The 12,534-nt window shown below is 42.7% G+C and overlaps 1 protein-coding gene across 4 annotated transcripts in view; it reads left to right on the top strand.

The window, feature by feature from the left end:
- The window catches only part of LOC117961885 (kelch-like protein 29), a 216,517-nt gene that overhangs the window by 135,044 nt on the left and 68,939 nt on the right, over positions 1 to 12,534 (top strand). For all 4 annotated transcript variants that reach the window (XM_034900866.1, XM_034900869.1, XM_034900865.1 and 1 more), the window contains 3 exons: positions 4,078 to 4,274; positions 6,901 to 7,013; positions 8,231 to 8,377. In XM_034900866.1, the coding sequence (XP_034756757.1) occupies positions 4,078 to 4,274; positions 6,901 to 7,013; positions 8,231 to 8,377 (457 nt within the window). The remainder of the gene's footprint in view (positions 1 to 4,077; positions 4,275 to 6,900; positions 7,014 to 8,230; positions 8,378 to 12,534) is intronic.

Raw genomic sequence — 12,534 nt, 5'->3', positions numbered from 1 at the left:
AAAAAAAAAAAAAAAAAAAAAAAAAAAAGCTGCAGACTCTCTGAGCAGTCCTGACACATGCTTCCATGCCATTTGTTTCTCTGCCTTCTTGCCCCTCTGTGGACCCATGAGCTCTCAATGCTTGTGAGTTAGCTAGTGTTATGACTATGAGATGGGTACAGGGCTGTGTTAAAGCCCTTTACCGTGTCGGCCCTGTGTGTGAACACTGCAGCAGAGCACTGTTCAGCCTCCTGCTGTTCCATTCAGACTGAGAAGAAGGCAGGGCACGCGCCCCCCCCAAATTCCAATTAGCAACATTGTTCTGGCTTGGCTAGTTCCCTCAAATGACTCTCACACACCTGTAGTGATATCAAGCCATGCAGATAGTTCCGGGGTTTGTTTTAGAGGTGTGTGTGTGTGTGTGTGTGTGTGTGTGTGTGTGTGTGTGTGTAAGTGTGCGTGTGTGCGTGTGTGCGTGTGTGTGTGTGTGTGTGTGTGTGTGTGTGTGTGTGTGTGTGTGTGTGTGTGTGTGTGTGTGTGTGAGAGAAAAAAATAAGAATTTCACACTGCAGAGCTTTAAGTCCTGCTGTCAGAAATCAGCCGATAACAAAAGATGACAAGATTTTGTCAGAAAATATGAATACAAAATCCAACAGGGTGTCATCAGAAATTGTTGTTAAACAGTAAATCGTCAAGCCGTGTGGATGATGATCTGGTGAACAGAATAATCATTTTGTACTTGTTATTATAGTTCGTTTTGGTAACATTTAAACTCCAAATCCAATCAATAAAGTAATGTAATGTGCTATACTTTGAGTCAAACCCTTTGGAACAAAGACAGATTTGTTCCTGACTAGTATGACTTGTAGGACCACTTATGAATTTCATTTCTATGCAAACAATTAGGGATTGTGACACGTTGTCTGAATCAGTTACGTGTGCATCTGTAGAACTGTTAGTATGACCTTACATGAGACCCAATGTCTAATTCAAAGAATAACCTTTTTCATAGGAAGTATTTCTCTTTGAGGAAAAAGTAGTTTTAACTTTGTAACTTTGACATTCTATCTGGATCAACTTTTTAAAGTAATGCCATGAGCACCATAAATTAAATTCCATTGACTACCATTGTGTTTGGGTGGAGACAGAAATCTCACAGGCAAATATAAACCTAACGTAGAGCTAAATATCACTGAAGGTGTGCGAGGGGATGCCTTCCCTTTAATTCAGTGAAGTGGCCCTTTAATTTTGAAGCTGCGAGCCTCCACTGAGATCACTGGAGGGATTGTGAACCTTTTGGCACTTGCAGATGGCCCTCCTGTCCCCACTCCTCGGAATACACTTCTAGTTTCAAGTGAAATTTTTGTATCAAGGGTTCTGTCACTCCCATGTCCATGTACAGGTTTTTTTTCTCTCATGCTGATGGCCCCTTTTTCACACTCGGACGGAGGTTTGGGCTTTTAAACACCCCACCTGTCACACTGTCCTTTTTGTCCTTCAGAGCGTCTCACACGAACTGGACTTGTTCCAGCCAGATAGCCTTGAAGTCTCCAGTATCACACCTGCTGTTCTGGGGCGCCTTAGCATGGCCTCAATACAACAACGCAAACACAAGCAAAACAGGGAATCCAACACTGATAAAGCTTCCACATTATATTTGTTTATTTTTTTATAATTTATTCCAGATTTATGTTGTGACAGAACATGTAAATGCAAGCCATTTTTAGCCCAGACAGTGTCGGGCTAAGTGTCTGTTGAATAAGCTATCTTAACATATCTTGGTAGTGTATGTACTTTCACAGAATAAATGGTCTTGTAAGAAAGAGCTAAATGTATTCCCTCTAAAGTGTGTGTGTGTGTGTGTGTGTGTGTGTGTGTGTGTGTGTGTGTGTGTGTGTGTGTGTGTGTGTGTGTGTGTGTGTGTGGGGGGGGGGGGGGGGGGGGGGGGGGGGGGGGGGGGGGGGGGGCTCCCCTCCTCCCGCTCCTCCCTCTCAGCCTTTGCTCACCACCATTTTGACAGTCTCTGCTGATTTTAAGACTTCTTCTTGAATAAGTGGTGCATTTTTCACAAACAAATTTCTCTGCCTGAGTGTGCCCATCTTTTTTTTTTTTTTTTGGGACCTCCTTGCCCTATCTCTCCTCCTCTGTCTCTTCTGTCCTCCCTGCCTCCCTCTTTCACTATTTAAATTCAAGTCTGCAATCAGACACAGCATAAATATCCACCCTCTTTTAGAAGCTCCAGAAAAGTCATTTCCATAACATGAGTGCTCGAACAAAACAAACTGCCACTTGAGCTAGTTCCTATTGCACTAATTGAGCAGGTTGATGAGCATGCTCTTCTTTAATTTTTAGATCTCCCCCCTTCTCTCTTTTCTTCCCCACCTCTCCATCACTTTAACCCTAAACAACACTCCCCTTCCCTTCTTTCCCCCTCATACCTGCCCCCACTGCAGGGCTTTGTGTGGAAAAAGGGCAATAACACTATGTGGCTTTTTGCTTTACAGGAGGAAAAAGAGAGTAACTACCTTGGTTTTTCCAGCCAATGTCCACGCAGAGACACATGCCATTGTCTTTTATTTTATTTTTGGATGTCCTTCTCCCCTCTCACCTCCTGAGTACGCTTTAAATGACGACTAATGTCTCAGTTCATACACTACAGGCTACTGATGATTATTGCAGCGGGGACAAAGGCTCTGTTTAGGTGTGATGGTGGATTTTTATTTTGGGGTGGGCGGGGATATCTCTTATTTAAAAGACAAAGGCACAGTCATGGAACAACCCAACCCCTCCCTCAGAAGGATGGCTGCTGGCTCCCTGTGGAAGAACTGTCTCGCCCTGCCTCCCTTCCTTTTGCTTCCTCCTCATCGACCCCCATTGCACCCCCCCCCCCCACCACTCCAACACACGTACACACAACTTCTCCTCTCTCATCTTCACTCTAACCATTTCATCTACCTGTCTCATCTTGTTTGTTTTGCTGTCTGTGTCTCACTAAATACTGACTGTTTGTCATGATTTGTAGTCCAACAAAGTGGCTCCAACAGAAAAGGAAAAGACACACATACACACACACACACGCACACACAGAAAGAAACAGACAGAGCTTTATCATTGTGCTACCATGAATAACAGAAGCAAACAGCTTTCATCCATCTTAATGTATGCTAGTTTTCATATTGTTGATGCACATAGCCGCAGGTACAGAGACGGTAGTGGGGGGGCATGCGTTCTCCAGGGCCTTGATTCCATATAGTTTGCCCTTGAGTGGATTATTGTTTCACATGGGACATTAAACATTGGTGGCGGGGTGTTATTTAACGCTCTCTTACCTCTCCGGGGGGGATCCAGCATGTGAACTAATCTCTGCCATTTGATCCCGGTGAAGTCACAACATGGCCCAGTTCTGAAAGCAGCCCTCCAATACCTCACACATCTCAAGCTCTGCAGTACGCAGGGAGATCATATTCTATTTAATTTGCTCATCCAAGCACTCCCAGGCACCTCTTACACCACACCAGTAGGAGTGGATGCTCTGCTTTTGATATTCAGCACGCACACGGCAGCGGTGTAGGCTCATGAACCGCAAGCGCTCTCCAACACAACGTGCTTTAACCAGCATACTTTACATTGCGTCTTATGTCAGTGTATGAACTGTGCTGTCACTTTCTTTCTCTCCTGTTTTCCATCTGATAGCTCATATGTACCCTGCCATGTATGCATGTCCACCTCTGAAACTATGCATACATGAAAACACACATGTAATAAGCATGCCTGTTGAAAGAAAGCAATAACTTTTTTTGTTTGCCTAATCTCTGATCAGAGAGGACATTTTGTTTCAGATGCAGCAATATAGTTGCAAATCTGCTAGCCCCATAGACAAGTAGAAACCATCCAAAGTTCTGTTTCTGTCCCTTTTTTCACTTTATGTTGTTATCCTATGTGTAATGATTCTCTTATTTTCTCCCCACTCTCGTACTGGCCCAGGTGTGTTATGGTTGTTGTCTGTAGCATACACATATCTGTGTACCTATCCTCTTTTTTTTTTTTTTTTTTTTCTTGTTTTTCCCTAACTCGTCTCTTCCATGATTGGTTGACCAGGTCATCGGGGGAGACGAGGAGCCGGGAGACACTGGAGCTCAACATGAGCAACATCAGCGCCGACGTGCTGGAGCTGCTGCTCGAGTTCGTCTACACGGGATCGCTGGTCATCGACTCCGCTAACGCCAAGACGCTGCTGGAGGCCGCCAACAAGTTCCAGTTCAACACCTTCTGTAAAGTCTGTGTCTCCTTCCTAGGTAGGAACACCTTAGAAAACAAGACTGTCTGTCTGGGTTAGATCAGCGAGTATGCACGCTTATTACATCAGATACTGCTATGCAATCTTTCCTGCTACATGCAGGAGCTGCAACCTCGTGTCTTTTCACCCGTTGTCATGCTTCATCACTATGCACAACTTCACAGAATGCCTTGTGCCGAACCTAAACATTCTCCCTGACTCTAGAATCATCACGCTCCTGTTTTTGTCATGTTTCCAAAGCGAGCAGCCGTGTGAGAATTCTGCCTGCTAACGCTCTGTTATGAGCGGGGCCTCTGATCTCATCCCAGTGGGCAAGACCCAGCACAGGGTTCCATTTCTAAAAAGGTCAAGGAACAATTGTCACTTAAATGTCAAATCCTCTGGTCTGAACCACGAGAGAATCGACAAAATAGCAAAACAGATTTAATACTTAGACAAGGTACGGAAAGTGGAGTAAAGAAGAGGGAGGGGCTTTCAGGAGCCCATTGGGTCACATGAAACTCAAATGGCATGTTCCAGATTTTTAGTGGGTAACCAACCAAAAAGCTGCAAATGTCAACTTTTGCATTCCATTTAATAAATTGTTTTGGCTATCGGTAACACAAGGGAAGTGCATGTTAGCAAAAAGGTCATCGGCAGGAAAGGAGTGAAAAGAAAGTAACAGAGAACCAGCAGTCCACAATATTGATTTATTTTTCATGATTCTGGTGGTGGGGTGGGGGTGGGTGTGGGATGAGGGGGGAGAAACCCATTTGTAGACTTCATTGCCAGTGAGACGTCAATCCATTCTTCCTCAACATGATTTATGACATTTCAGCACATTAGAAGGGGAGAAAATACCGGCGCAAGCGGTTGTCCTTGAGCAAAGAGAAATTGATACCGTGTCAGATATTATTGAAGTTTGTAACAAATACACTGAGGAGAAATAACATCTCCTCGACCTACTTTTAACACTTTGACTTTTATTCACACAACTTGAGATTCTAAGTCACTCCTTGTTTGATTGCTACTCTCTGAGAAATCACAGAGTTAAAGGGAATTGACATGATGCCCCAAATTGTGACTTTCATTAATACATTGGCCACAAGGGGAGGGGCTTTCAAATGTTCACATTGTCTCTACTAAAACTGATTACACAAATTAAACTGGAAACATGGCTGTCTAGCTTTTAATAAACTGATGAACGGATTATGTAACTAATGTTCTGCGTATGTGAGGATACCCAGTTTAATAACGCTCATCTGCTCTAATGGAAAAACCAAGGGACGTTTCCCAGCAGCCTTTTGTTTAGCCTCTACCCCCTACTTTGATATAGCGTGAAGTAGGGCTGGACGATATGGAGAAATTAAAATATCACAATATTTTGACCAAATACTTCAAAATCGATATTGTAGGGTTGACGATTATTGCTTTACCGTAGTATTTCCACTATGACTTTTGTGATAAATAATCACCAGTAATGTGGATACCAGCCCTAACATGAAGCCCACTGCTATTTGGTCTTTGGTTTGGCTTTTGTTTAGTTGTGATTTAGCAGATGTTGGGTGACATTTATTGGCTGATATTTTTTTAGAAAAGACGCTCAGTCTGTCTTTACAGATAAAAAACCTTTTAATAGCCATTGTTTAATCAGGCCTCTTTCAGTGGCCGCTGACCCAGTTGATCCACACGTTTGCCTGCCTATGTGTTTGCACTGAGTATTTGACAATGTGTGTCAAAAACACATATTACAGACACACCACCTCAAATGCTGCACCCCTTACAGGAGATCACAGACAGTCAAATAAGCCGTTTCCCCACTGGCCTGGCTAGCAGGGTACTTTCATATATTCCCAGCCCTGTGTGTGTGTGTGTGTGTGTGTGTGTGTGTGTTTGTGTGTGTGACCCAGAAGTAAAAAAAAAAAAAGAGAATTTCACAGTTCAGAGCTTTAAGTCCTGCTGACAGATATCATCCGATAACAAAAGATGACAAGATTTCGTCAGAAAATTAGAAAATATGAATACAAAATCCAACGGCGTGTCACCAGAAATTGTTAAACAGTAAATTGTCAAGCCGTGTGGATGATGATCTTGGGAACAGAATAATCGTTTTGGGAACAAAGACAGATTTGTTCCTGACTAGTATTACTTGTAGGACCACTTATGAATTTAATTTCTATACAAATAATTAGGGAATGTGACACGTTGTGTTAATCAGTTATGTGCGCATCTGTAGAACTGTAGTGTATGTGTGGTGTGTGTTCCTCTGTCCGTCTGAAAATAGACCCCAGATCTGACAGGACGTTTTTTTAAAGTGGTCCACCAGCTAATCCCTATTCCCGCTCCCCTCCATCCACCACCCCCCTGCCTAGGCTGTGAGCAATCGATTCCCCTTGTTGTTTGTCCCCAGAGTTCCTGTGAGTTATTATACTTGTTCTCCCTTAGTCTCAGGCAGATATTCACTCTGATAGGCTATGGTTCTTTGCTACCTGCAGCTGCTTTTTCTGTCTCTGTTTTTTTTCTCCCTCTTCTGTCTTAATCAGCCTGCCTGTGTCTTTTGTTCGTTTCTTGTTTTTGTCTGTACGTCTGTCTGTCTCTCTCTCTCTCTCTCCCCACATCTCTCCGGGCGTGTTTATCGACTCTAGAGAAACAGTTGACTGCAGCTAACTGTCTGGGAGTGCTGGCTATGGCTGAAGCCATGACTTGCAGGGAGCTCCATAACATGGCCAAAGCATTTGCACTGCAGAACTTCCCAGAGGTGGGTAGAGATTTGTCGTCTTTCCTATCAGTCCCTTCAATGATTCCTGTGTAACAAAATGGCACGCCAGATCAGAAATAATAAAGGCGAATAAAATTATTAGACAACAGCAATAACATCTAATTGAAGTCATGAGCATAATTAAGGTAATACCCTTGAATTAAATATATCACTTGAGCATTACCATTTTTAGTTAGTCTTAAAATGGTTTCTACCTGTAATAGGAGCTGTTAGATAACCTAACGTGTGGCACTTTCATGATTGTTACAATATGGAGGGTTGTACTTTTTTTAGCTCCATTTATAGGAAATTCATGTTTGGAGAATGTGATTGATGCATTCAGCTACTCCTGACTTATGATGGCTTATCATAGTCACATACCATTTTTGGGATGAAGGTCTGGTATGGAAACATTGCTAATAAATGTATTTTGCAAGTAGACAGTGTGCGAGATTTTGTTTTCAACATTTCACCTAAAGTAAAAAACAAATGTAAATGTCTTTAATGTCTCCAAGGGGCAATTTGGTTCACAACATATAGCCAATACATAAACATTAGCACAAAAACACTTTAAAAAATAAAATAATAAAAGATCAAAAACATATATACACATTATACTACACTTAAAAAGATAATATACCTATATGCTGTGAAATGGGCAGGGATGGCAGATGACCTATAACCTATAGTTTTTCACCCACAATTTCCCCAGTGTGGGACAAAGAAAGGTTTTTCTTATCTTATCTTTTTTGAGAACCCCAACAACTGACGGTACAAATGATCTCAGTTACCTGTTAGACCTGGTACCTTTTCGTAAGGCATACCTCCTTCATGATGGTAAGAGGCAAAACTCGGTGTAGTGGGTGAGTGGTGTTGAAAATGGCCAATGGCCTCTGTGTGGCTGTGGCCTTGTACACAGACCTAATGCTGTTGAGGTGAGCGCCAAAAATTGTTACTTTAAAAGCACAAGAGCGATTCGAAGAGATTGCCACATGTGGGTGAATCCCACAGAATCACACGCGATAGAAAATGCCTCCACTGCTCTCTAGAGCTCGAAAGCTTTTCTTGACATCGCCTCCGTCTCTAATGCCACAGCAGTTTTTTTTCATTTGAAATCAACGGAGAAACCGTGACGCTGGATCCAGCCTATTTGTCAAGAAACTTCATTCATTTCATTACTTAAAAAGAGATATTTTGCTTATTTTCTAACTCTTCAGGTGGCAGGACAGGAAGAGATCCTGAGTGTGTCCAAGGAGGATCTGGTGGCCTACCTGTCCAACGACAGTCTCAACACCAAGGCTGAGGAGCTGGTCTACGAGACGGTCATCAGGTGGATCAAACAAGACCCCAACTCCAGGGTGCAGGTAATTTAAAATAAAAGGAGAGCTAATGAGTGTGTGTGTGTGCTCTGACGCTACAGTGTACTTTACCAAAATGAGCACACATTGTATGTGTATCAAGAGACTGAGAAGTGAGATAAAACTCTCGTTAGCACTGACGGGACAGAGACCGCATGTCTGCAGAGCCGCACTAGTGTGGTTCCATCGAGTGTCCCTGTCTGCTCCGATCACTACACAGCATGACAAAAACAGTACAGTGACTCCTCGTTCTCTCTTGGTAGTGTTCATTCATTTGTGCTTCAGATGCAGCCTAACACAGCAGTTGTTCATAATCCCAGGAGTGCTTTGCCCCCAGAATGTGCTCTATTCTTAGTCACACTTCATTTATTTGCGAGACACTGTATTGCATGAAAAAACACAATAAAAACACAGACAGCCCCCTCCTACGCCTAACAGGTGTGTGATTTATGCCTAGAGGCTGTTAATCATAATGCAAAGGTTATATTCCCCAACAAGGTGTTGACTCTGCGATAAATTCAAATTGATAAGTAAAAATTGTAACATACGTGGGATCGATGAGTCTCACGGTCACATTAATGAAAAGGTATAATGGATTGTCCCTCCAGCGGGGTAGAAACTTCAGGTCACGAGATCTTTATGGATTCAGTCACAAAACCATGAATTTAAAGCTGATGATTTTAAAGTATTTTATAGCTGTTTAAAAATGGAGGTGAGATTATTAGCCGATAAATTACAGCGGTCCATCACTGGAAGAGTCATTCACTCAGAGTAATGTCTTCTCATCCAGCATGAGGGGGACCTGCCTTATATCAGCTGAATCAGATTTAGCGCAGGCCTCTGCAATCAATGTAACTTCATTGGCATCCACCCTTTATGAGGCATATACGTCAATATTAGATTTTTTTTCTTCTTTTTTTTTTTTACCTTTTGGATTAAACATCGAAGCATTTATCCTTTTGATATGTGGCACTCTGAGATGATGGTGAAATCCATCAGGCCTGCTGAGTGTTTTGTTGTGGAGGATTTTAGATAATGGAGCACAACACCAAGCATGAGGACAAGTCATTGGAAACCGATGGCGATGCTCGTCAGTTGTGCGTGTAGGTGCTAAGATCAAAACTAAAACGAAATAGTACGACATGAGTTTTTTTTTTTACAACATGGTGACTGATAAATCCACTGAAATAGGATTTTGTGGTGTGACTGATGGTAAATTTGACTCGGCGGTCCAGCAATATTCACAAGGAGCCACATACAACAAGGTTTTTAAGGACAACATACGACCCTTGTCATCTGCATCCAAACCTCCAGCCAGCTCAGTCCGGCAGACTCTTGCAATCTCACACTCTAATAGAGAGGTGCAGAGGTGACTCACTCAGATGAAGTAGAAGAAAAAAAGAAATGGAACATTTTCCCGGTTGTCTGAACAACCCACAGCACTGGTGCCTGAGACGAGACACCCGGGTCACCCCGTCAACGAAAAGAGCAGGAGAGGGGAGAAAAGAAGGAGGGAGAAGAAGAGAGTTGGAGCGAAAGAAAGAAGCGGAGCGAGACTGAGAGAGGCAAGGAGTGACTGAGAAAAGAGAGAGGCACGGTGAGAAAACGCAGAAAAGGGGAATGGAATGTGAGCCCCTGTGTTCTAATCTGATATCCAACAGTTTGTAGCTTTGTGCACAGCCATGTCATCTAGGCAGGGGAGATGTGATTGAGCTCCCGGTCAAGCTCAAATCTCTTGCCCATGTGTGACCAACAAAAACAAGTAGCAAGCCTGGGGCCTGTGGAGAGGACGGCGCGGCGAGCAGAGAGAGTATAGGCCGTTTCCATCATGCTACGGCAGAAGGTGACGTGGCCTGGAGGGCTGAGTTTACACGCATGGGTCAGCACCAGCTCATCATTTCCACCCTCCCCTGCCTCCATCCCTACTGCTCGTTTACAGTGCAGAGAGCAGCGGAAATCACTCCCCCAGAACCTGTGTCACTTTTTAATGACATATCAGGGTAGAATGTCACAGCAATGCTGAAAAACACAGGCAAGGGTGTGGGCCTTTAAGCCTTAAGCTAAGTTTGTGTGCGTTTGCATTCATCTGAGCGTATGTGTGTCTTTGTACATCTGTTTGTCTGTGCATGTGCTGTGGGTTGTAAGCTGCAGGCTACAGAGTGGAAAAGTGGCATATTGAACGCTCTGGGTAAATAATATGCAATTTTCTCTCTCTGCTATGCTGTCACTAACATCCGATGGCTCCAGGAAACGGGGCCCCGGACATTGCTTAGAAACAGAGTGAGAGCATTTGAGCGTTAATAATGGTTTGCTGTGAGACACAAAGAAGAGAGCTGCGTCAGTTTCCTTTGAGTATCATTGCAGGTGTCTATGTAGTTAAGTAGAGACTAACACTAACACTACAAAGGATTTTGTGCCAAAATGAGTAGTTCATAGGTGAAATCTGAATTAATAATCCTTGAAGAAATAGTAAGCATTTTTGGAAATGCACTCATTTGCTTTGTTGCTGAGTTAGATGTGAAGATTTGCACCAGTGTGCTATATGTCTGTTAAATATAAAGCTACTGCCAACGAAAGGTTAGCTTAGCCTAGCATATTGGACACTATTGGTCTATGTTTCCAGTCTTTATGATAGGTTAAGCTAATCTTCTCCAAGCTGTTGCTTTATATTTAATGGACAGATATGACAGAAGCATTGGTCTTTGCAATAAAATACAACTCCCAGCAATAAACGCATTTCCCAAGATGTCAAACCTTTCTTTTAAGTCATTTTTTGAGCAAAAATATAAAACGTTAGCTGTTTCCACTCTTTTGTATGTGCTTTTCTTGTGTGTTTGGGTTTGGATCTGTTGGTCATAACCACACACCTTAATATACTGACACGTCTAAACATGTAGACTTGCACTTTAATCATCACAAAACGGTACCTGTTAGAACTATACCCCCACGCTGGCTCCATAAGCAAAGATGTGTCCTGCGTCATGTTTTCTCTGGAAAGGTGCTGACAGTTTGAGACCAGTCCTTCCTTTTACCTAGCAGCCTTTTGTTGGGACAACTGCAGACGCATGGCTCCAATTATAACAGGCCAGTCTCTGCCAAATGCCTGAATAGGACCTCCATTACGCCTCACTTGAACATATTTCATAAAGGATCCTATCTTGCCAGGTGACTCAACCTGACAAAAGAGTCTGAATAATTGGCTCTTTGGAAAGTGTCCAACTAATGTAAGAGCTAAAAAGGACAGTTAATGGTGCGTTTTCATTATTCAAAGAAGGCCAGGCTGGCCATTAGCAAGGTCCTGCTGTCCACTCATCAAAAATAACAACGGCCTGCCCTTACATTTGCCTTTCCAAAGCCAAGTTAATACAGTCAAAGGTGTTAATTCATATCCATATATGTTACTAGTTATAATATGGGGGGTTTTATACAATTGACTTTGGTTAGGTGGTGGGGTAGTATTTCTTTTGCCTCCAGCACTCATTGAGGGAAAAAAGGAAAATCACTTTCCCATAACAAATGATGCTATCATTATGTAGTGTAAAATTATGAAAGGAGAAAAAATGCCTTGAGGCTGTGCAGGGATCTAAACGTTTTCCTCAACTGTTTTATGATTGACTTACCTTCAAAATTATACCACAACAACACCACAAGCTTCATTTTTAATTTGCTGATTCTCTTTTTAAAGGGTAACCCTCACCAAAATGCAACCTATGGTCTTTTTTTGTGAATGTACCTGAGTCAAACAGCCAAGTGAGTACTTGTAGTAACTCTGTTTACACAATGTTCTCAACGCTGAGTTCATGTGTAAAGTCCCTGGTGATACTTCAAGCAAAGTCTCATGTTGATTTGAGTCTTCATTAGGGCTGCACGATTATGGCCTAAACAATAATCACCATTATTTTTAAGCAAAAAGCGGAGAGATACTAACACAGGCATGGCTTTACAGAAGAAATGGGTCATGAAACGCAAAATTAAACCATATCGATATAAACAACATTGCTTTATTTGTGGAAATGCAGCGGATGCGAGGACATTCGGTGCACCGGTGCGACCTGTGAAAGATGTCAGTCCCACCCTAGAGCCCGGTGAGCTAAAAGACACAAACTACCACCCTACAGCCCTGTGAGCTAAAAGACACAAACTACCACCCTACAGCCCTGTGA

This window comes from Etheostoma cragini, chromosome 18 (assembly GCF_013103735.1).
Source record: "Etheostoma cragini isolate CJK2018 chromosome 18, CSU_Ecrag_1.0, whole genome shotgun sequence".
NCBI lineage: Eukaryota > Metazoa > Chordata > Actinopteri > Perciformes > Percidae > Etheostoma > Etheostoma cragini.
This window is presented reverse-complemented; position numbering and strand designations above follow the sequence as displayed.